At 42.7% G+C, this 26,419-nt stretch overlaps 1 protein-coding gene across 1 annotated transcript in view; it reads left to right on the plus strand.

Moving 5' to 3' along the window:
* The window catches only part of LOC124589405 (brain-specific angiogenesis inhibitor 1-associated protein 2), a 618,821-nt gene that overhangs the window by 570,508 nt on the left and 21,894 nt on the right, over positions 1 to 26,419 (plus strand). The window contains exon 11 of the mRNA XM_047131551.1: positions 24,192 to 24,450. Within this exon, the coding sequence (XP_046987507.1) occupies positions 24,192 to 24,450 (259 nt within the window). The remainder of the gene's footprint in view (positions 1 to 24,191; positions 24,451 to 26,419) is intronic.

The following is a 26,419-nucleotide window of genomic DNA, read 5'->3' on the forward strand; positions in this document are numbered from 1 at the left end:
ATAAGGGAATGTAGTCGAATTAAGTCGGGTGATGCTGAAGGAGTTAGATTAGGAAATGAGACACTTAACGTAGGAAAGGACTTTTGCTATTTGGGGAGCAAAATAACTGATGATGGTCGAAGTAGAGAGGATATAAAATGTAGACTGGCAATGGGAAGGAAAGCGTTTCTTAAGAAGAGAAATGTGTTAACATGATTTAAGTGTTAGGAAGTCGTTTCTGAAAGTATTTGTATGGAGTGTAGCCATGTATGGAAGTGAAACGTGGACGATAAATAGTTTAGACAAGAAGAGAATATAAGCTTTCGAAATGTGGTGCTACAGAAGAATGCTGAAGATTAGGTGGGTAGATCACATAACTAATGAGGAGGTATTGAATAGAATTGGGGAGAAAAGGAGTTTGTGGCATAACTTGACTAGAAGAAGGGATCGGTTGGTAGGACATGTTCTGAGGCATCAAGGGATGACGAGTTTAGTATTGGGGGGCAGCGTGGAGGGTAAAAATCGTAGAGGGAGACCAAGAGATGAATACACTAAGCAGATTCAGAAGGATGTAGGTTTCAGTAGGTACTGGGAGATGAAGAAGCTTGCAGAGGGTAGAGTAGCATGGAGAGCTGCATCAAACCAGACTCAGGACAGAAGACCATAACAACAACAACCCTTGTCTTCACTTTTTATTTGACATTCGTCTTGTAACCTCTTCTCCGCGGCTGTCAAAAATGTATTATAACACGATACTCAACTTCATCAGAGCTCAGTGTCATTTTGTTTTGGCCACTCTAGCGTCGTTTAACGGTAAGCTGGCATTCCACTGTTCACCAACGTTGCAGACATGTACCTGCAGACAAACAAAATAATTAATTATGTACCTACTTCTCGAGGTGGTAATTAAAATTTGTTACTACTCCTCGTTTTATTTTGCGCCAAAGCATAGTAGACAAGAACATTACGCGCGAGAAGCATTGAACACAGTGGTACAAAAGGAAGATGAAAATACGCATTAGTTATTTGCTGTATATGAGGAGAATTTGCGACAGTTGCATCTGCGTGGAAAAAGAGGGTATCGAAAAGTATAGTTCTGCAGCGACATGCGACAATAGCGATGTTTTTTTTTTTTAACCACACCATTTCTGCAGGAACATTTCAGCGGAGCGCGCAACCTTTAGCCCGTGTCAGCCAAATACAACGAAAGGGTAAAAAAAAAAAAAATTGCGCTATAAAATTTAACAAACATGCGAAAAATGCGGATGCGTGGCTGCTGTCTCCACATGTCCCGCGAGGCGTGTTGCGCCGTGCCGTTAGTTTGTTCAGTGTCTGGTCTGCTCTGTGGCGCGCGAAAAAAAGGGAGGGGGGGAGGCGGTTGGATGGCGGACGGGGTGACGGGCGCCGTGTTGTTCTAGCGTCGACTCTAAGGCCACCGAGTGCTATTTTACGCTTGAATATTCACGGTTTTTCCGAAACGAGTGGTGAAAAGCAACTTTTTATTTGTCAGACATTGCGTCACCGAGTGCGGCTCTTGGACGGCATACCAGTTTCATCACCACTTTTGCGCTACCGTTCAAAACTCATGTGCTAATATGGGCAGGTCGATAATCGACGCCGTACCCCGAAAGCTATGGAACGTCTCACAGCTGAACAATTTGTCACTCAGAGCTCTGTAAATTAACACAACTCTGCTTCTAAAAATTGTAATACTTTAAAAAATAATCATGTAGGAGCTATAAAACTCCCATATATATATATATATATATATATATATATATATATATATATATATATATATACTTCAGAATTTTTTAAATTGCGCTATCCGAGCGCTAGCACACAGAAAAAATTATCACTATTTATAAAAATGACACGGGTGTGCAAGAGCAGGGAAATCAAAGGATATGAGGGATACGAGATGCTTAGGAAAACAGCTTAAGGGAACGTCGTATTTCGTTACTTTTGCTGGGAATCTTTTATGTTGTAACTCACACAAATGGATTAAAATTTACGACTCAAATGTGCAAGAGGAACACTTTGCTTTCTTGAGTTCCGCAAACTGAACATTATTAGGGGAAACGAAAGAAGAGAAAAATTAAGGAGATATTCTTTGTACCACTTTTTAAAACGACAGAGAGATCGCTTTATCGTGTCACAAGAAAGGACAATAACGACCTGATGAACGACAAAGAATTTGCATGCGTCGTCAAACATGTTAATGAATACAGCCGTCAAGGAGAAAGATAGCACAAGAATATAGAAACAATGGAAACAGTGAAGCATATTGGCGCAGGATTCCTTTAATAAATAATGAAAGCCATGAGGATGATAAAAAGCAAAGATTAGTCCCGTAAGTATTGATTATCAATTCCTGAAACCTTCATGCTACGCGAAATTTGTAATTCCCATCTCCCAGAAATATAAACTGAAATGCTATCTGATTCGCGAAGTTAAATGGAAGTAGTCATGCACACATATGTAGTTTCATAAATTCAGTGCAACGGAAACTAAATGCGGCCTGTATGGCTTATTCTTGAATATCTCACACAGAGGATTGATTCGTGAAGGACAGTGAATTAAATTGAACATGTGTTAGCTTTTTCCTTTCAGAGTCCACTGACTTTTCCTCAGTTCTATAATTTTTGCCTGAGAATATAAGGACTATGCAAACCATAAAGTTAATTTATGAATGTCACTTTCACGTACCGAAATCTATCCGCACGATGTATAATCAACAGCAGTCGTTGAAACGGCTCTTTAACCTACCATGACTTTACCTGAAGCCTAACAGCTTGCAAACGAAAGACACTTTTATTAATGTCTTTTGAGTTTAGGAATTTAGTAACTGGTTGCCCGGACACCGTGGATGGTTGTGGATTCTAAAGCTATGCCGCAAAGTTGAACAGGATGGCACCTATCCCATGTGGCACATTGAAGTGGCATAATACAAACAATGATAAGGTATACTATGAAACAATTCGGCAAGAACGGGTTTGATAAGCAATTATACATTGTAACTGAACCAACGGAAATGATTTCACATCCTAGCAGGAGTACTCGAACCTACCAGTACAAGATTCGGATGTACGACAAGCAGTAGGAGCATGATATTCTCATCCGGCAATTCTTAAATAAGTACTTCAGGAGGGGCAGTATCTCTGAATTTACCACACGACGAAGTGAAAAATAATGTACGATGCTATAAGCATCTCCCATTCAGCAAAGTACGAGCAGCCAATGAGCATCCGTTTTATTATGTGAGCACATGCCCGCTTCCCACTCATAAAGTCATCGCAAACATACTGAGCCAGTCTAACCTCTCCACAATAACTAAGCTTCACCACGGAAAGTAAACTGAAACGGTCTCACCAAAGTCTTCATTCATTCTAGAATCGTACAAGATGAACCTCCGCAACATAAATGAAGTCTTCTCTCGAAATTCAGCTCCACCGACTAGTATCCAACCATCCCGGAACAATACAGAGACTCGAAAATAAAGTAATGACGAATTATATTTCATACAAGCAGGACCACAAGAACCGAAACCTGCGAACAATTCCTACTGGCCGCAAACAAACTGGTTCCACAATCATGTAAAAGTGCTTCACTGACCAAACAAAGAGGACAGTGCTTACATCAGTTAATCGAAACTGATTATAGCAGACTCGAGGTATTGAAAAGATAAATACCATATTCTGCTAAAAATGAAAAACAATGGAAGAAATGAAAGTGTTCAATGAACAGGCAATTTTAAATATATCAAAATAGTCAATAGTTGAGAAATGAGTGTATGAGACTACTGTTCTGAAAGGAAGTGTGAAATTAAGCCGGACAACGGGTGACTGGTGAAGGAAAAAGTGGGAACTTGGGAATATAGTGCTGTTGAAAGGTATTAAAATTTAAACGGATACTTATAATTGCCATGTGGTGGAATTACTACAAAAAATAACGAAGGTATGGAAAAACGTTACGAAAAGTAGCAAGCTTATGTTACACATTCTAAGCCATTTATGAAGAACTAGCTGTGGTATCCGGCTTCGCTCAGGGAGTTGAAATGTGATCGTGTGGTAGTTGAAATGAAAGGATAAAAAAGTATAAGAGATAAAAAATATTATTAAAAACTTATTCTATTTTCAATACCTGTTAAAGTGTAAGAGGTGAAAAAAAATATTAAAAACATATTCTAACTGTTTTCCATATTAGTTAAGCTATAAGAGGTATAAAACTTTATTGAAAACGTATTCTAACTATTTACAATACTTATTCACAAACAAAATTTTTCATTTCGATATCTATTTTTTTTTCTAAATTTCTACTCGATAGCAAGCTACGTATAGCTGACCATGAGAAAAGCCGGAGTCTTTGAGGTTGATGCGGAAACATTTTAAACTTTGTCCTTGCGTTTAGTTAATTGTAGAACTGTAACCTAATTTTATTGGAAATAGCAGTCTCTTAAATGGTGATGGTAGTTGAGGAGAGATCAGTGATACACTGGGGCTCTGGGGATAAATGGATTGTTTCTTTTACAATTTCCAATCGTAAGTTCGATTTCGATGATGATATTCGATAGCTGTTTGACCATCATCCTTGTTCCAGTACATAGGTTTGGTGAGTTGAGGTTTCTGAGATCCAATTTTAGGTGGAAGGCAGTGTAATGGCATCCCTGGTACTCGCAAAAAGTTTAGAAGTTCTGTATGGAAGCTCACAACTTTTTCAATAACTACCAACTTGTCGATAGATTTGTGTACTCTCTCTTCACCAGGAATTTTGTTTTGAATATTAAAGTTGATATCATGGGAAATATTATTTTTAGTTGCCAAAATTGCCCTTTCAGATAGCCAGTCCGGATTGCTATAGTTTTCAAGAATTTTTCGATAATAATTTTATTTTGCATTTTGTTTACGACCTTCCACTAAGGAAGGGATTCTATTTGTGTTTATCTGCTCTGCATAGTAACTAACAGTTCTTGATAAAACTTTACGTAGTTTTCGTGTTAGATTTCTTAGTGTTTTCTTGATCGTTTAGAACAGAAAGCGCCCTAAAACCGTCTTTTGTTTGTTTCGCGGCCGTTAGCCACTAGTCACTTGAATCAGCAGTTGTCTTGTGACAGCCAGAGCGACAGCACCAGCAGCAGCGAGTACTGTTTGTATAAAGCGTTTATTTTGCATTTTGTTTACGGCCTTCCACTAAGGAAGGGATTCTATTTGTGTTTATCTGCTCTGCATAGTAACTAACAGTTCTTGATAAAACTTTACGTAGTTTTCGTGTTAGATTTCTTAGTGTTTTCTTGATCGTTTAGAACAGAAAGCGCCCTAAAACCGTCTTTTGTTTGTTTCGCGGCCGTTAGCCACTAGTCACTTGAATCAGCAGTTGTCTTGTGACAGCCAGAGCGACAGCACCAGCAGCAGCGAGTACTGTTTGTATAAAGCGTTTATTTTGCATTTTGTTTACGACCTTCCACTAAGGAAGGGATTCTATTTGTGTTTATCTGCTCTGCATAGTAACTAACAGTTCTTGATAAAACTTTACGTAGTTTTCGTGTTAGATTTCTTAGTGTTTTCTTGATCGTTTAGAACAGAAAGCGCCCTAAAACCGTCTTTTGTTTGTTTCGCGGCCGTTAGCCACTAGTCACTTGAATCAGCAGTTGTCTTGTGACAGCCAGAGCGACAGCACCAGCAGCAGCGAGTACTGTTTGTATAAAGCGTTTATTTTGCATTTTGTTTACGACCTTCCACTAAGGAAGGGATTCTATTTGTGTTTATCTGCTCTGCATAGTAACTAACAGTTCTTGATAAAACTTTACGTAGTTTTCGTGTTAGATTTCTTAGTGTTTTCTTGATCGTTTAGAACAGAAAGCGCCCTAAAACCGTCTTTTGTTTGTTTCGCGGCCGTTAGCCACTAGTCACCTGAATCAGCAGTTGTCTTGTGACAGCCAGAGCGACAGCACCAGCAGCAGCGAGTACTGTTTGTATAAAGCGTTTTTGTACTTATTTGCTGCGCTTAGCTTTTAAATAGTTTTTCTGGGAAAACCTAGCGTAGTTTTCGCGTCTCGTATTTCAGTGAGTGTTTCTTGATTATCAGAGTAGCTCATCAGAAGATTATCTTGGGAATTTGTCACCGTATAGAGTAGGGTAAACATAGTCATGTGTAGGGACTGTGGTTGTTGTGAGCGGACGCAAGGAGAATTGGCCACTCTTCGGGGGCAGGTGGAGGCTTTGTCTGTTAGGCTCATCGAGCTCGAGGCGCAGGCGTCGGCTCGTAGTGGCGTTGGGGCAACTGTGGTGAGACCTATGCCTACTTCGGTGGCCTTGGAATCACATGGAACCCCTGATGTCGCTGCGTCTTCCGGCAGTGAGCATCTTACCGGTCAGCCATCACTCCAGGGTGAATGGCGGACAGTGGTGGGCTCGCGCGTGCCTGGCCGAAAGGCGAAGGTGGGATCTGGCCGCGTGGCAGCTGCCTTACCCCTTTCCAACAGGTACGGGGTGCTTCCTAGTGGTGATGACATCGTTTCCGAGCCACCACAGGGTGCCTCGCCTGTTGGGCCAGTGGCCGATTCTCCGGCAAGGTCCCGACAGTCACAGAGGGCGGGCCTATTAGTTATAGGGAGCTCCAACGTTAGGCGGGTTATGGAGCCCCTCAGGAAAATAGCGGGTAGGTCGGGGAAGAATGCCAGTGTGCACTCGGTGTGCTTGCCGGGGGGTCTCGTCCGTAATGTGGAGGAGGCCCTTCCGGCAGCTATTGAACGCACTGGGTGTGACCGGCTGCAGATAGTAGCACATGTCGGAACGAATGACGCCTGCCGCTTGGGTTCTGAGGCCATCCTTGGTTCCTTCCGGCGGCTGGCTGATTTGGTGAAGACAACCAGCATCGCACGCGGAGTGCAAGCTGAGCTTAATATCTGCAGCATAGTGCCCAGAGTCGATCGCGGTCCTCTGGTTTGGAGCCGTGTGGAGGGTCTAAACCAGAGGCTCAGACGACTCTGCGACTATAATGGTTGCAAATTCATCGACCTCCGTTATTGGGTGGAGAACTGTAGGGCCCCCCTAGACAGGTCAGGCGTGCACTACACACCGGAAGCAGCTACTAGGGTAGCAGAGTACGTGTGGCGTGCACACGGGGGTTTTTTAGGTTAGAGGGACCCCCCCCTTGGGCGAAACGATAAAATACCTGACGGCTTACCAGAGAGGACATTATCATCGTTTATAAAGAATGTCCGTCCTCGGAGACCAAAAACAGGAAAAGTTAACGTAATATTGGTAAACTGCAGGAGTATCCAGGGCAAGGTTCCTGAATTAGTATCTCTTATTGAAGGAAATAGTGCGCATATAGTATTAGGAACGGAAAGTTGGTTAAAACCGGAAGTGAACAGTAACGAAATCCTAGACACAGAATGGAATATATACCGCAAGGATAGGATAAACGCCAATGGTGGAGGAGTATTTATAGCAGTAAAGAATTCAATAATATCCAGTGAAGTTATTAGCGAATGCGAATGTGAAATAATCTGGGTTAAGTTAAGTATCAAAGGTGGGTCAGATATGATAGTCGGATGCTTCTATAGACCACCTGCATCAGCAACCGTAGTAGTTGAGCGCCTCAGAGAGAACCTGCAGAACGTCGTGAAGAAGTTTCGTGATCATACTATTGTAATAGGGGGAGACTTCAATCTACCAGGTATAGAATGGGATAGTCACACAATCAGAACTGGAGCCAGGGACAGAGACTCTTGTGACATTATCCTGACTGCCTTGTCCGAGAATTACTTCGAGCAGATAGTTAGAGAACCAACTCGTGAAGCTAACGTTTTAGACCTCATAGCAACAAATAGACCGGAACTTTTCGACTCCGTGAATGTAGAAGAGGGTATCAGTGATCATAAGTCAGTGGTTGCATCAATGACTACAAGTGTAATAAGAAATGCCAAGAAAGGAAGGAAAATATATTTGCTTAACAAGAGTGATAGGGCACAAATCGCAGAATATCTGAGTGACCACCATCAAACGTTCATTTCTGAGGAAGAGGATGTGGAACATAAATGGAAAAAATTCAGAAACATCGTCCAGTACGCCTTAGATAAGTTCGTACCGACTAAAGTCCAAAGCGAGGGGAAAGATCCACCGTGGTATAACAATCATGTACGAAAGGTACTACGGAAACAAAGAAAGCTTCATCATAGGTTTAAGAGTAGTCGAATCATAGCTGATAAGGAAAAGCTGAACGAAGCGAAAAAGAGCGTAAAGAGAGCAATGAGAGAAGCATTCAACGAATTCGAACATAAAACATTGGCAAACAATCTAAACAAGAACCCTAAAAAGTTTTGGTCATATGTAAAATCGGTAAGCGGATCTAAATCCCCTATTCAGTCACTCGTTGACCACGATGGCACCGAAACAGAGGACGACCGAAGAAAGGCAGAAATACTGAATTCAGTGTTCCGAAACTGTTTCACTGCGGAAAATCGTAACACGGTCCCTGACTTCAGCCGTCGCACGGACGCCAAAATGGAAAATATTGAAATAAACGATATCGGAATTGAAAAACAACTGCTATCACTTAGTAGCGGAAAAGCATCCGGACCAGACGAGATACCCTTAAGATTCTACAGTGATTATGCTAAAGAACTTGCCCCCTTTCTATCAGCAATTTATCGTAGATCGCTGGAAGAACGTAAAGTACCTAGCGACTGGAAGAAAGCGCAGGTCGTTCCCATTTTCAAGAAGGGTCATAAATCAGATGCGAATAATTATAGGCCTATTTCGCTTACGTCAATCTGTTGTAGAATAATGGAACATGTTTTGTGTTCTCGTATTATGACGTTCTTAGATAATACAAATCTCCTTCATCATAACCAACATGGATTCCGCAAACAGAGATCATGTGAAACTCAGCTCGCCCTATTTGCCCAAGAAATTCACAGTGCCGTAGACACTGGCGAGCAGATTGATGCCGTATTCCTGGACTTCAGGAAGGCATTTGATACGGTTCCGCACTTACGTTTAGTGAAAAAAATACGAGCCTACGGAATATCGGACCAGGTTTGTGACTGGATTCAGGATTTCCTAGAAGAAAGAACACAACATGTCATTCTTAACGGTTCAAAATCTGCAGATGTAGAGGTAATTTCGGGAGTACCGCAGGGAAGCGTGATAGGACCTTTATTGTTTACAATATACATAAATGACTTAGTTGACAACATCGGTAGCTCCGTGAGGCTATTTGCAGATGACACGGTTGTCTACAAGAAAGTAGCAACATCAGAAGACTCGTACGTACTCCAGGAGGACCTGCAGAGGATTAATGCATGGTGCGACAGCTGGCAGCTTTCCCTAAACGTAGATAAATGTAATATAATGCGCATACATAGGGGCAGAAATCCATTCCAGTACGATTATGCCATAGGTGGTAAATCATTGGAAGCGGTAACGACCGTAAAATACTTAGGAGTTACTATCCGGAGCGATCTGAAGTGGAATGATCACATAAAACAAATAGTGGGAAAAGCAGGCGCCAGGTTGAGATTCATAGGAAGAATTCTAAGAAAATGTGACTCATCGACGAAAGAAGTAGCTTACAAAACGCTTGTTCGTCCGATTCTTGAGTATTGCTCATCAGTATGGGACCCTTACCAGGTTGGATTAATAGAAGAGATAGACATGATCCAGCGAAAAGCAGCGCGATTCGTCATAGGGACATTTAGTCAGCGCGAGAGCGTTACGGAGATGCTGAACAAGCTCCAGTGGCGGACACTTCAAGAAAGGCGTTACGCAATACGGAGAGGTTTATTATCGAAATTACGAGAGAGCACATTCCGGGAAGAGATGGGCAACATATTACTACCGCCCACATATATCTCGCGTAATGATCACAACGAAAAGATCCGAGAAATTAGAGCAAATACGGAGACTTACAAGCAGTCGTTCTTTCCACGCACAATTCGTGAATGGAACAGGGAAGGGGGGATCAGATAGTGGTACAATAAGTACCCTCCGCCACACACCGTAAGGTGGCTCGCGGAGTATAGATGTAGATGTAGATGTAGATGAGTTCGTTGTCAGCAGTGGCTAGGCTGTAGAAATTACTGTTGATTTTAATGACGCCAGCCGTCTGGCCGGTAGGATATGTGCCTTCACATGTTTCGTGAAAGTTCCTGAGCAAAATGTGCTGCTGTTCCGTCTTTCGAAACCTCAACTCTCATATTTTTTTTTTTAGTCGCAGTATTTTTAGGTGTGACCAGAGATGTGATTTTTTTAAGCATCCACTGATCCCGTCTGCTGGTGTTGACTTGAGGATAATTGGAGGTGTTTCTTAAAAAGTATGAATAGAGCTCCTCCCATCACTTCAGAGTTTCCTCGAAAGTCTTGTAATGTTCTGTCCATGGCTCCGAGTGATTGTTTTACGTGCCATTGTGCATTCGTCCCAGTAGATAATTTTAGGTTGCCTTAGAAGTTCACCTCGTCCAGATGCTCTCGAGACTTTACATTCCGGGAATTGTTCTTCGGCCATATTCAGCGGTAGTTGTAGGGCGAAATGGGCAGTTCGTCCTCCTTCCGTAAGTGTGGCTGCAATGCCGGATGATGCCGGTGCAAGTGCGATGTGTTGTTCAGCACGTATTTCCGCCAGCATTAGATTTGTTAGAACCGTTTTACCGGTGCCTCTTGGAGCGTCGAAGTAAATATCTTCGCTTTATATTCATTCACTGTACCACTTTGAATACTCGCACTTCACTGCTGGTTTTTATCCACTCACTGCACTACTTTTTCCGTTCCTCCCTTCGTCACTAATAAGAAACTGACATCAGAACCCACGACGGGTACCTCTACCAATGGATAGCCGCACTAGTGGCGAAGTCCGGAACATACCAAACAGGCTTTGAATGGTCCATAATGTTCCAGGTCATTCCACAACATTCAGGCGTGTTCTGAAATGTTCCACAATGATCTGGGATGTTTTGGGATGATCCCGAAAATTATGGAACCTTCCAGAATATTCCAAACTATTCGCGAACATTCCAGAACTTCGTGGATCATTCCGGAACTTCGTGGCTCATTGCGGAACATTCCGGAACATTCTGGAATTTTGTGCAATGCTCTCGAATACTGAAAAATGTTCTGAAATGTTCTAGAAATTCCTGAAGGGTGAAACTGCCCAGGTCTTATACCTTCTAAAGCACGGCCTTCTGGTAAAGACGGGAACCTTCTTCATGGATGGGAGATAGAGGGCTACCACACCGTGTAACTTCCTCGATCGTACGGAGACTGCTTTCTGAGTTTTATCGGCATGCACGTTGTACACTAGCTTTTACAATAGATGTTCTTCGAATAGCTTGGAATGAGAAGATACCGACGAGGCAACATTTTAGGGATGGAAATGGAATATCTGTCGTAAGCTAGTGCATCCTAGAAGGTTGTAAATCGTCAAAGATAAGGAAATTTATTTTTTCCTTTACTGAATTTCGATTCCACCCAGAGGGAGGGAGTGGGGGAGGGATGGGCTGGCAGCAGCTTAATATGCCGGTTCTTCAGCCTACAGAAGAGTTAAAAACATAATGAGAAGATAAGAAACAATAAAAAGAGCGATAAAACGGCGAATTTTTAAAACTGTAGGATGGAGGGAGGTAGTGGAAGTTATAATAAAACCAAAAGGCTTAGTGATGCTAATTAAGACACACAGTAAGTAGACAGGCACAATTAAAAAACACGGCGACAGTCTGGTTTCTGTTCGCAACGCCCATAAAAGGGCACGCACAAAACTGAACACTCACTTCGACACTGCACTATAGAGTAGATACGAAGATGACACACCACAGCCAAAGGCAGATGGGGGGGAAGGAAATTTATAAACATTTATCTTACATTAAACATATATACAACATATCAAATGAGACCCAAATTTTCTCAGCTTTCCGATAATGACTTTGGTTTTTTTGGCTGAGCCTTTCAATTTCTCATAAATTACAGTTTTTTTTAGTGTAATCGTCACATTATGACGTTTTGCTGTTTAAGAATTGCACAGTCCGACCATAAGTTCGGCGTCAAGTGCAGCAACCACTCACACACGGCAGTTGGCAGCACTAGGAGTGAAGAGGGTCACAAAACCTGTCCGGAGACGCAGAAAACAGTGTAGTGGTTCTCGGCATGCGTGAACCGAGCGACTTATTGTGGCGCGTGCCCCCGGACCCAAACCGCGTGCTGATGTAGTCGACGCCGTAGAGCTGCTACTGAGTAGACACACGATGTGATATAACGTCAGTCCCCGTAGATCAACGGGAGAAAAAACCTGAAAAACTTCCGAACAGGCGTTCCTCGCGTAGTCGTTGTATCCCAATTACAATTCCGCAGCGTTTCCACTAATGCGAATTCGTATAACTGATGCTTTTTATTATCAATATTGTATTGTTAATTGCCCGGATTTGCAGTAGTTATTAATTCTTCTCTCGTTCGCATAGCACACACCTTTGATTGCGAGGAAATATTTTAGTTATCAGTTTTTTTATGCTGTTGTCCCGTTGCTATGGAATTGTTGTGCTGGTATGCAGCGAGATCCAGAGATACCTTTTGATTCAGTCTTTGTAAGATTGCGTCGTAATATGAAAATATTTTAAAGTACAATTCTCAACTAATGACGTGAATATTTGCACTTCAATGAAATAGTCTTTGATGAGTAGTCGTTAATTTAGTCATTTATCAAACTATTTAATGATGTAGTCCACACCGGGTATTTAACTGGTAACGAACAATTTATTGTTATTTGGTCACTAAATACTTATAACTCCCGCACCACACGCACACAGAATGGTTTAGTTAAGTCAGTCCGATTGAGTTACAGTTACTTGGCAATTACAACTCAACACTTTAGCGTAATTGCTTTATCTTCATGATGTCGTGTACTTGGGTCCTACTCAAGACTAATTGCGTGTATTCTTTCATAGAATGTTCACTTCACCTTAAGGTCCAACTAATTTAAAGTCAATTCCAATGTTCACTAATTCCGTTATTAAATTTCAATTAACCCGTAGTGCCCGGTTAAATGAGTCTATCTGTTCCTGTCTCAGTTCATAAAATCAGTTTCTTAAGCCGTGAATCCAGTCACGCAACAAACACTTCTAGACTCGAAAACAATCTCGTCACGATTCGCAATCTCAATAATTCAGATCAGAACTGCTCTCGTACGTCTGCACTAGATGAGTTCTAGCAAGCGACTTCTTCTGTGGAAGAGCATTGTAAGCGCATTGAATCTCTTCGTTGCGCTTACAACTCTCTTCCACATAAAAGTTATCTCTGATGATATTACTTTGGACTTAACTTTTGAGATATTAATTTCACATTTGTGACATGTATATTTGTCCATTGCTGAAATATGATGTTTCTTCTTTCTCTTTCGCTAGAAAATATGCTCAGTGGTGTACAACGTAGTTGTTGACAAAGCCCTTTCGTCTTAGCTCATCGGCAAAGATGTCGTAACTGCCAAGATAACTTTCCCTACATCATGTTCTTTGACTTTAAGGTGGTCATTGTGGCGTTATATTATCTGACTCCAAAAGGGCATGATTATTGGCTTTCGACCTAAGGGTGGAAGCATTTCCGCAACGGCTAACTACTGGTCTGACTGAGGGCTTGTCACACATACTCGTCTGATTTTCCCTTTTGTATAGAAGTGCCCGTCTTGGTTCGTGTTTTGCAAGTTATTGACGTATTTAGTCAAATAGTAGTATTTTATTTCCGCCAAGTAAATGACCCCAATGGCAGAACGCCGCGGGGTTTTTTCCAGATCACGTGCCACACCAACAGTTAAACTCGCATTCCTGCGGCCGTGATATTCTCGTGCTATAGTTTCCGCCAGTCAACAGTCTGAAATCTGTCGCCTGCTTATCTAGGTGACTCAAACCTCCCGCCATCTTCTAGCGAACACTACGACTATCTGGCTGCCGCCTCGTGAATCTAGACAAGCACGAGCAGCACGCCCCCTTGGCTGTCGCGCCTGCTTTACCGCCGTAATAAGTCGCACGCGCACGGCTGCGTCTCTTTTTTAAAGTTCTGGGGTCGGGCCGTATCTGTCTATAACTCATACGGCTACGGCCGATTTCTCTTTCCAATCTTTGGCAAACGGGGGAACTTCTTCAGTGCCACTAACCATGACGAAAAAAATAAAAATTGTTTCTTTCTTATTGTTACTGATACCTCAATTTTGTCCGTGTATAGCGTATTCCAAACAAAAGAAATAAATAATTCTCCCCAAGATACGACAGACAATAAATAATAAAGGGAAATAAGTAGAGGAACGCTGTTCATAAATTTCGCTCTCTCATTTCAGCAAACAGCCATTTCGTCGTACACATTACACCCAGAATCATTATACGAGCGATGCAGTGTATTCCGTGTTGCGCGTACCACCTCTTTCACAGAAGCAGATACAATACCGGGAGAAATACTAAAATGCTTGAACCACAATGGAATAAGAGAAATATTGAGGTTATGTAATAAAATATATGACAGTGGTGAATGGCATGAGGACTTTTTGACAACAGTAATGATTCCATTACCGAAAAAACAAGGAACCAAGAAATGCAGCGAGCACAGGACAATCAGCCTCATTTCACATGCAGCCAAAGTGATGTTAAGAATAATTAATAAAAGACTTGAAAAAATAATAGAGTAGAATCTCGGCGAGGAGCAGTTTGGCTTTAGACGGAATACGGGCACCAGAGATGCAATAGGGCTCCTACGAATATTGGGAGAAAGGTTTATTGAAAAAGGAAGAGACCTATATATGTGCTTCATCGATTTAGAAAAGGCATTTGACAATGTGGTTTGGGACAAGCTGGCGACTATTATGGGGGAAAAGAGAGTGGACTGGAAAGTCAGAAGACTTATAAACTCATTGTACCTTAATCAAAAAGTTTCAGTTAAAGTGAGAGGAGAAAGTACAAACTGGATCAGACTAGGGAAAGGAGTAAGACAAGGATGCTGTTTATCACCTACTCTTTTCAGCCTGTACTTTTAGAAAACAGTTGAAGTTCGTCAACGGCCTCTGGGAGAGCAACAACTCAGCTTTATTATATTTTATTCTCAACGCCTGAGGCAGAAAATAGTTTCATTGAATCAATAAGTGGAGGGTTCTGTATGATGGCCTCCTACGAAGGAAACAGTAGATACTGATACTAGTGAATCAATGATGATTAGTAATAGCCTTGACTTAAATAATGAGTTCCAGAGACAGTTATAGAAATAAAGGGTTCAACGTGAGATTAGTGGGCACCATTTAGCGATATTTATCAACCTTAAAGCATCCACATTCCACTCGATCACATGAACCTAGCAGTAGCCTCAAAGCTGTAGTGAAGTGCAAGGGGTAACCTGAGGTCTCTCGTATGTGTGAACATAGCAGGACAATACACATTGATTGGTAGTATGATGGGCTGTACCCTAGGTTAATTTCGTTTAAATAAACTTTACATGTTTTTAAGTCGTCAACCATATCTTTTGTGATTATTGAATTCAAGTAGGGGAAATTCTTCTCTGTCTTATTCTTTGGAAGCAGCCTCAGACTTGGGCTCCCTGAGTTGTTTTCTATTACACAGAATTGTAAGCTACTCTCAGGACATGGGAAGAAATGAGAAGATATCGTGTCAAGAAATTTATCTGCACCAATCCGCAAAGTACGCTTCTTGGTGTTGGGCAGATACACCCAGCTGAGGGCCCGTCTGTATCGTCCACTCCACATACTCATTTTTGTGAATTACAATTAGACGGGTGTGATACGGGATTTAAGATTTTGCGTGTTGTCTAGCCTCCTTCCAAAATATTGAGAGTGACATTTTAGCGTGTTTCAAAATAGTTGGAATTCTAATTATTAATAAGGTGTCAGGTAGTCGTAGTAATCAGACCCCTGTATTTATCCTGCAATTTTATAACGGATTTGATCAACAGATACTCATCGATATTCTTATCCGTTCTTCGGATTATTTTTTTATCTTTTTCTCGGTTTAGTATTGTATTTTGCATCCAGTTCATTGAGTCTACGTTGCTGCCGTATGCTTCTGGATCTCATTGTTTTTTCAACCGAACTACATTCGTTTCCATTCACCTTATATAAGGACGCTGATGTTGCCGTTCAGCATCGTAATCATCATCATCATCATCAAAATCATATTTATCATCAACAACAACATCATAATCTTCATTAACCGTCAAAAACTGTTGGAATTTTGTGCAGGTGGACCCCCACAAGTCGCAAGTATTTGGGTGCAGATGTTTCTCTACAGCTCGCAAGTATTTGAAAAAGTTCATACGAGGGCTGTTCGGGAAGTAGTGTTCGATCGGGCCCAAAGCTTTGCACAAATGTGTTGGGCAGTGTTCGTAGAATGCCCGCCAATCGGGTCACGTCGCTCTCTCTAGTTCTGACTCAGAAATTCTGAGCGCACAGTGGGCGCGTAAAGATACCTAGAAAATAGTGTCTCCCACAAAGTGTGTGCGCCTGCTGTGATATATCGCTTGATTGCATGCAGTCCACATCATATAACTGTCATACAGTTCCTTCGTCATGAAAATTCTCGGCATCACACTGCAGAGGCAAGAAAGATGCTCCTGCAGAGTTTGCGATGGAGAGTCTTTTTGATCGCCCACCATAAAGCGCGGACCTGGCTCCCTCTGATTTTCATCTCGGCTCACGTGAACGGCTCGTTGTGAGGACAACATTTTGGCACACACGACGAGGTGCAGACCAGCGTAGAGGATTGGCGGAAAGCACATTTGGGCATCTTATATGACGAGGGTTTTAAATTGTAAGACATTTCCAGAGGCAGATGTGGACTCTGACCACAATCTATTGGTTATGACCTGTGCATCAAAACTGAAGAAACTGCAAAAAGGTGGGTATATAAGGAGATGGGACCTGCATAAACTGACTAAACCAGAGGTTGTACAGAGTTTCAGGGAGAGCATAAGGGAACAATTGACAGGAATGGGGGAAAGAAATACAGTAGAAGAAGAATGGGTAGCTCTGAGGGATGAAGTAGCGAAGGCAGCAGAGGATCAAGTAGGTAAAAAGAGGAGGGCTAGTAGAAATCCTTGGGTGACAGAAGAAATACTGAATTTAATTGATGAGAGGAGAAAGGAGTAAATGAAGCAGGCAAAAAGGAATACAAACGTCTCAAAAATTAGATCGACAGGAAGTGCAAAATGGCTAAGCAGGCATGGCTAGAGGGCAAACGTAAGGATGTAGAGGCTTATCTCATTAAGGGTAAGATAGATACTGCCTACAGGAAAATTAAAGAGACCTTCAGAGAAAAGAGAACGACTTGTATGAATATCAAAAGCTCAGATGGAAACACAGTTCTAAGCAAAGAACGGAAAGCAGAAAGGTGGAAGGAGTATATATAGGTTCTATATAAGGGTGATGTACATGAGGACAATATTATGGAAATGGAAGAGGATGTAGATGAAAATGAAATGGGAGATATAATACTGCGTGAAGAGTTTGACAGAGCACTGAAAGACCTGAGTCGAATCAAGGCCCTGGGAGTAGACAACATTCCATTAGAACTACTGACAGCCTTGGGAGAGCCAGTCCTGACGAAACTCTACCTTCTGGTGAGCAAGATGTATGAAACAGGCGAAATACCCTCAGACCAAGAAGAATATATTAATTCCAATCCAAAAGAAAGCAGGTGCTGACAAATGTGAAAATTACCTAACTATCAGTTTCATAAGTCACGGCTGCAAAATACTAACGCGGATTCTTTACAGACGAATGGAAAAACTAGTAGAAGCCGACGTCGGGGAAGATCAGTTTGGATACCGTAGAAATGTTGGAACGCGTGAGGCAATACTGACCCTACGACTTATCTTAGAAGCTAGATTAAGGAAAGGCAAACCTACGTTTCTGGCATTTGTAGACTTAGAGAAAGCTTTTGACAATGTTGACTGGAATACGCTCTTTCAAATTCTGAAGGTGGCAGGGGTAAAATACAGGGAGCGAAAGGCTATTTACAATTTGAACAGAAACCAGATCAGATGGCAGTTATAAGAGTCGAGGGGCATGAAAGGTAAGCAGTGGTTGGGAAGCGAGTGAGACAGGGTTGTAGTCTCTCCCCGATGTTATTCAATCTGTATATTGAGCAAGCAGTGAAGGAAACAAAAGAAAAATTCGGAGTAGGTATTAAAATCCACGGAGAAGAAATAAAAACTTTGAGGTTCGCCGATGACATTACAATTCTGTCAGAGACAGCAAAGGACTTGGAAGAGCAGTTGAATGGAATGGATAGTGTCTTGAAAGGAGGGTATAAGATAAACATCAACAAAAGCAAAACGAGGATAATGGAATGTGCTCGAATTAAGTCAGGAGATGCTGAGGGAATTAGATTAGGAAATGAGACTCTTAAAGTAGTGAAGGAATTTTGCTATTTGAGGAGCAAAATAACCGATGATGGTCGAAGTAGAGAGGATATAAAATGTAGGGCGGCAATGGCAAGGAAAGCGTTTCTGTAGAAGAGAAATTTGTTAACATCGAGTATAGATTTAAGTGTCAGGAAGTCATTTCTGAAAGTATTTGTGTGGAGTGTAGCCATGTATGGAAGTGAAACATGGACGATAAATAGTTTGGACAAGTAGAGAATAGAAGCTTTTGAAATGTAGGGCTACAGAATAATGCTGAAGATTAGATGGGTAGATCACATAACTAATGAGGAAGTATTGAACAGGATTGGGGAGAAGAGACGTTTGTGGCACAATTTGACTTGAAGAAGGGGTCGGTTGGTCGGACATGTTCGGAGGCATCAAGGGATCACCAATTTAGTATTGGAGGGCAGCGTGGAGGGTAAAAATCGTAGAGGGAGACAAAGAGATGAATACACTAAGCAGATTCAGAAGGATGTAGGTTGCAGTAGGTACTGGGAAGCTTGCACAGGATAGAGTAGCATGGAGAGCTGCATCAAACCAGACTCAGGACTGAAGACCACAACAACAACAACATATGACGAGGGTATTGAAAAATTGGTACAATACTGTGACAGATTTCTAACTTGGAGCGGTGACTACGTAGAGAAGTAACAGGAAAGTATAGCTAACTGTTGCAAATAAAATACTTTTGGTTTTGACTGTGGTTTCTGTTTCGTGACCAGGATCTCACTTTCCGAACAGCCCTCGTACAATAAGTTCTCGATTTTCTAGGCTCAGATAATCCAGCTTGCGGACTGTATGTGTGTATTTCAGCGATTTTAGAGAAGATTAAAAAGCATAGTATTATGTTATAAAATTAGAACGAATATTTTCATTTAGAGTTACGTTTCACCTTAGGATGGTGATGTGGACACATATCCGTATGTCGATAATAGTAAGTTTGCTGTCTATCTCTATCTCTCTCTCTCTCTCTCCCTCCCTCTCTCTCTCTCTCTCTCTCTCTCTCTCTCTTTGAGTGAGAGGGGAGAGAGAGAGAGAGAGAGAGAGAGAGAGAGAGAGAGAGAGAGGGGGGGGGGGGAAATCACCTCGGTACTGGAAGAGAGTGGAGTCAAGGTGATCGACGAACCCCGACGAACCCATTTCCATTGATCCATTAAAAGACGTTGATCTGTTGTTATACTATGCAAGCCTATACCTACATTCTGAGTCTCCAAACAATCAGAAACGTCGAGTGTCATCAGGAAAAAAAGTAAGTGAAAAACAGAAACAGGAAAAACTTAACTATCGGATTCGGAATATTAACTAAAAGCAAAACACATGAAATTCAGTGTGGTTTTGAAACGTAATTTTGTACGAAAGATGTCAGCTTACGACAAGTAATGTGTGTAAAGGTCATTCAGAGATGGCATGTAGCATGCTTTGGAAATATAGTGAATAGAGGAAAGGCAAAGATCTCGGGTTATAGTCCGGGTCCGGCATACAGTTTTAACCCACCAGAACGTTTCATATCAGCACACACTCCATTGGAGTGTGAAATAAACGTTCTGGACAGTTAATATTAGTTTACTTTAAAAGCATGGATATTTTCAATGCTACACTTTTCTTGGTTATCCATTCCATCTCGGTTTTGTATTAACCCGAATAATCGGGGGCTGTACTTCCAAACCACGAAGATAAGCAGATAATTTTTTTTAAAATTTACTGCTGATTTCCATGTTCTTGAGATAGCCTTCCATAAAGTTATTTACAACAACCTGCATGGCAATATTCTTACGGTAGAATCAAAATAAAATCCGTCTTGCGTCTTTTTATGAAAGTAGGTAACATTGCACAAAGTTTAATGCTGTGTGAACGTTATTGCGATGTGGTGTTTTTCCGGTCTGTATGGATCATCTTCTGGCACTGGACATACTGTCGCTTCATCATTTTGCTTACTGATTGGTTATCCGCACCACATGCCACTACAGCCAATCCTGATGTTTGTGTGTGGAATTCAGCATTAAGGGAACTATGTTGAATACATTATAGACTAGCAGCACATCTCAGTACAATTTATCCAGCAGCTGATTGTCTACAGAGTGATTCCATGATGATGTTACAAACTTTCAGGGATGATGCAGAAGAACGAATTTATCAGTTTGAGGTGTAGTACCCTGGTCCGCAATCGAGCAAGTCGAAAGTTTAAAGCGAAACTCATTCTCATATCTCTGACAGTGAAATTCATATACTGATACCGTTGTGGCTATGATTGTAGGGTGCACAATTTTCAGTAGTAGTAATATGGACCACAATCAGAAGAACTGTTACTAAACGTCGGCTCTGAAACGCATATTTTAGGAGCTATGGACACTTGTTTGCCGTCGATACTGTGGAAAAATTTCCTCTACTACAAGCTCTTTGGTGTCCATATTTTTCGAGGAGGAACTATAGAGCAAAACTAGATGAAAGTCTCTATTACACTGGGCTATAAAATGCAGACCTTACAAACTATGAGCACTTTTATCACTACAAGAGGTGTGTATCGAAGAAGAGCAAGTGCTCATAGCTCATAATGAGTGCATTTTAGAGCCTATGTATATCAGACATACTACCTCCTTTGAAAGTCACCTATCCTACAATCACAGCGAAGACAGCACCTGTAGATGTACTCCACCGTCAGAGGCACCAGAACGATTCCCGCTTTTAATTTTCAACTTGGTCATTTCCGGAGCAGGGTCCTGTAGCTCAGTTTGACACATTTCCTCTTCAGTGTCCCCCTGAAAGTTTGTAGCATCATGAAGGAATCACTCTGTATATCTTCCAGTAAATACACACATCAAAAAAAGTTTTGCAAGAGTTCCGGGACATGTACAGAAAATTGGAATAGAGAAAAACATAAACATCATTTCCACCATTTTTATTGCTCATGAAAACCATACATTGCATGTTCTAACACCATATAGCGAGATCTTCAGGGATGGTGGTCCAGATTGCTGTCCACACCGATACTTCTAATACCCAGTAGCACGTACTCTTGTATTGATGCATGCCTGTATTTGTCGGGGCATACTATCCACAAGTTCATCAAGGCCCTGTTGGGCCGGATTGTCCCACTCGTCAGCAGCGATTCGGCGTAGATCCCTCAGAGTGGTTGGTGGGTCACGTCGCCCAAAAACAGCCCTTTTCAGTCCATCTCAGGCATGATTGATAGAGCTCATGTCTGGAGAACGAGCTGGACACTCCAGTCGAGCGATGTCGTTATTCTGAAGGAAGTCATTCACAAGATGAGCACGATGGGGGCGCGAATTGCCGTTCATGAAGACGAATGCCTCGCCAATATGCTGCCGATGTGGTTGCACTATCTGTCGGAGGATGGCATTCAAATGTCGTACAGCAGTTACGGCATCTTCCATGACCACCAGCGGCGTACGTCGGCCCCACATAATGCCACCCGAAAACAACAGGGAACCTCCACCTTGCTGCACTCGCTGGAAAGTGTGTCTAAGGCGTTCTGCGTGAACGGGTTGCCTCGAAACACGTCTCCGACGATTGTCTGGCTGTAGGCATATGCGACACTCATCGGTGAAGAGAATGTGATGCCATTACTGAGCTGTCCATTCGGCATGTTGTTGGGACCATTTGTACCGAACTGCATGGTGTCGTGGTTGCAAAGATGGACCTCGCCATGGACGTCAGGAGTGAAGTTGCGCGTCATGCAGCCTATTGCGCACAGTTTGAGTCGTAACACGACGTCCTGTGTCTACACGAAAAGCATTATTCAACATGGTGACGTTGCTGCCAGTGTCCTTCCGATCCATAACCCGTAGGTAGCGGTCATCCACTGCAGTAGTAGCCCTTGTGCGGCCTGAGAAAGGCATGTCATCGACCGTTCCTGTTTCTCTGTATCTCCTCCATGTCCGAACAACATCGCTTTGGTTCTCTCCGAGCCGCCAGGACACTTCCCTTGTTGAGAGACCTTCCTGGCCCAAAGTAACAATGCGGACGCGACCGAACCGCGGTATTGAACCGTTTAGGCATGGTTAAGCTACAGGCAACACGAGCCGTGTGCCTCCTTCCTGATGGAATGACTGGAATTGATGGCCTGTCGGACCCTTCCGTCTAATAAGCGCTACTCATGAATTGTTGTTTACATCTTAGGACGGGTTTAATGACATCTGCAGAGCTATAGACCTGTATCTCTATAACTCGATCAGTTTTAGAATTTTGGACCAGGTATTATATTGGAGTATAATGACTCTTCTGGAGACTAGAAATCTACTCTGTAGGAATCATCAGGGTTTCCGGTAAAGACGATCATGTGAAACCCAGCTCGCGCTGTTCGTCCACGAGACTCAGAGGGCCATAGACTCGGGTTCCCAGGTAGATGCCGTGTTTCTTGCCTTGCGCAAGGCGTTCGATACAGTTCCCACAGTCGTTTAATGAACAAAGTAAGAGCATATGGACTATCAGACCAATTGTGTGATTGGATTGAAGAGTTCGTAGGTAACAGAAGGCAGCATGTCATTCTCAATTAAGAGAAGTCTTCCGAAGTAAGAGTGATTTCAGGTGTGCCGCAGAGGAGTGTCATAGGACCGCTGGTATTCACAAAATATATAAATGACCCTTTGGATAACATCGGAAGTTCACTGAGGCTTTTTGCGGATGATGCTGTAATATATCGAGAGGTTGTAACAATGGAAAATTGTACTGAAATGCAGGACGATCTGCAACGAATTCATGCATGGTGCAGGGAATGGCAATTGAATCTCAATGAGGCCACGTGTAATGTGCTGTGAATACACAGAAAGAAAGATCCTTTATCATTTAGCTACAATATAGCAGGTCAGAAACTGGAAGCAATTAATTCCATAAATTATCTGGAACTGATTTAAAATGGAATGATCATGTAAAATTAATCGACGGTAAAGCAGATGCCAGACTCATATTCATTGGAAGAATCCTAAGGAAATGCAGTCCGAAAACAAAGAAGTAGGTTACAGTACACTTGTTCGCCCATTGCTTCAATACTGCTCACCGGTGTGGCATCTGTACCAGACAGGGTTGATAGAAGAGATAGAGAAGATCCAACGGAGAGCAGCGCGCTTCGTTACAGGATCATTTAGTAATCGCGAAAGCGTTACGGAGATGATAGATAAACTCAGTGGAAGACTCTGCAAGAGAGACGCTCAGTAGCTCGGTACGGGCTTTTGTTGAAGTTTCGAGAACATACTTTCACCGAGGAGCCAAGCAGTATATTGCTCCCTCCCACGTATATCTCACGAAGAGAACATGAGGATAAAATCAGAGAGTTTCAGCCCACGCAGAGGCATACCGACAATCTTTCCATGAACAATACGAGACTGGAATAGAACTGATAGAGGTACTCAAGGTACCCTCCTCCACACACCGTGAGGTGGCTTGCGGAGTGTGGATGTAGATGTAGATGTAGATCTCTGAACAGTCGAAGGGACTGTGTCTGCGATAGTGTCCAGAGTCAATGTCTATCTTCAGGAGTTCTGGGAACCGGGTTGATGGAAAACTTTTTTTGATATGTGTATATTGCAATTGCTCAAAGTGATTAGAAGGTTGCAACGAGTGGTAATGAATGAGAAATTATTTGAGCTTTTACGCTCGGCGCTTTTGACTTGGGAGTTTTTCTTGTAGATGGCAGCTAACATGTCTGTAACTATTGTAATCAGGTGTTTATGCAGTTAGCTATTCACTGTTTGAAGATTATGGTCGACGTCGAGCTACATGCTTTTCATTTAATGTGTGCCGAATGTACGAGGTTTGTGTCGGTGGTGTGCTGACTTCGGCTCCTGCGTGTGGCAGGTCGCCGACGCACGGGCGTCCTCCGGACGGCCAGAGCGTGAGCAGCGGCGGCAGCGGCAGCAGCGGCGCCGGATCCTCGTCCGCCAGTGCCACGACGCCAGGCTCGCCCACCGGCAGCTCCGTCAGCGGCGGTGGGGGCGGCGGGGGCGGAAGCGGAGGCGTGGGGGGCGGGCCGCGCAGCCTGCCCCTGCTCACGGGACGCTGCGCGCCGCCCGCACACGCGTCGCTGCCGCCTGCCAGGAGCCGGCCCCCACTGCAGGTCAGCGCCGCCGCTTCCTGGGGCACCCCACGTGACACCTGCTACCTGCCACCTGCTCCATCCACATCCGTGTTCTGGGGATGTCGCTTACATCCTGTACGGTCACGTGACCATCGTGCGGGCTAGGATAAGATCGGCCAAGAAGTACTGTCTTGCAGGATCTTCTTTTCTTCTCCTCCTCCTTCCTCTAACATTAGATCAGGTCTTAAAGTGCGATTCCTTGATCCACCCAACTTCTCTTGGGTCCAACAACGCTCGTTCTTCCTGTAGAGATGTTCTGTTGTTTCGGAATACGTTCACCGACCATTGCTTCTATATATTCTTTACATTCTTTTCTGTATTCCTTCTCATCATCATCTTCTTCTTCTTAGGGTTTACCCCCCTAGCCTTAGAATTCTTTCATTGCTTCCTGTATGTACTTCCCCAATCTTAGCCCTTGCGGGCGGCTCCCAGTTTAATATCTTCCTACGGTTGGGACGTCCTCCGTACGTCCTGTGTCACTGAAGTGCTCTATTCTCCCAGGCTTTTGTTATGGAGCACGTTATTTCCATTCACCTCCATACCTCCTCGTTTCTTGTCCTATCTTACGTCATTAAATGTAGGCATATTCTCATATACTCCATCATTTTTCGGGAGCTCAATCGGGATCTCATTAACTCTTATCCCGGATATTTCGGCTGGCAACTTTTCAGCCATTCTCAAGGTGAGTGGCTTGTAAGAATTTTGAAGTACTTTACACTGTTGAGTAAACGCCCATGAGTCAATGATTACACTGTCGGTAACAAGAGCTTCAGATATAGATAAAACTTTACACGTCTAAGAATAAAACAAAGCAAGTGCAGACTCAGCAAATCCACAGTGCTTACGAAGTATTTGGCTCATTATTATGGATGGCATTTGTTGGGATACCAGGCAGTGTATACAAATAACAGTATTTCCTTTGAGATAGCAGACGTGAAATGAGGGCTGTCTATGATTTTTTGAGGTGGAAACCCACGTCTCGGATGAGCAGGTTTCCTACTGATTGTATTTCCAGAGCTTCCTTGACTACTTCTATCCTAGTAGAATCAGGCTGCAGCCAGTACCTATGCTTTCCCGTAACCCATGGAATGGCCAGTGGTAAACGGTGCATTGGACGAACAATAAACACTGTAGAAGGATATTGCATTGAACACCAGCGATTCATTCGCCTACTACAGCCCACCAAATCTGCAATGGTTGAAAATTGTATTTCCACTGGCCATTCCATGGATTTCGGGAGAGTTAAGATGCTGAACATAGCCTCATCCCACTGGTATTCAGCGGTTAAGGAATCTATGAAGATGCATTTAGCAGACAACCTATTCAACCGAGACGAGGGTTTTCAGCTCGACAAGTCATGGAAATACCTAATTTCACCTTTGAGCTCTCAAAGGAAGTACTGTTAAAGGTCTCCACCGACTGAAATATCAACTTATGCCATCCATATAATCAGCTAAATACTTCGCAAGCAATGTAGATTCGCAGACTTCAAGCTTGTTTTGTTTTACTCTTAGAACCGCAAAATTTTATCTGTGACGACGCTGTTGTCATCTTTGACGCATGGGCATTTATTCCACTGAGCAAAGTGCTTTACATATCTTGCAAGACTCTCACCTTAAGAATGGCTGATAAATTGTCAGCCACAATATCGGTACAAGAGTTAATAATAACTGGGATGCACTCCAAGAAGTGACGGAATATTCGATCCACCGGGAAAAATTCAAAAAACAATCTTCTCATATAGTCCATTTCCATTGTTCTAATTTCTCCATTAACTTCCTTGTTTGAGGCCACATCTCAGCTCCAGACAGATGTTCTCCACCACACTGTGAAATATTATTTTCTTGTTGTCCTGCCGATTATGACTATTATCCAATATTATTCCGTGCAAAGCTGTAGTGGCTCTAGATGAAATGTATTTACAGTTGCGAATACGAATAAGCATCGG

Source organism: Schistocerca americana, chromosome 2, assembly GCF_021461395.2.
Source record: "Schistocerca americana isolate TAMUIC-IGC-003095 chromosome 2, iqSchAmer2.1, whole genome shotgun sequence".
In the NCBI taxonomy this organism is placed as follows: Eukaryota; Metazoa; Arthropoda; class Insecta; order Orthoptera; family Acrididae; genus Schistocerca; species Schistocerca americana.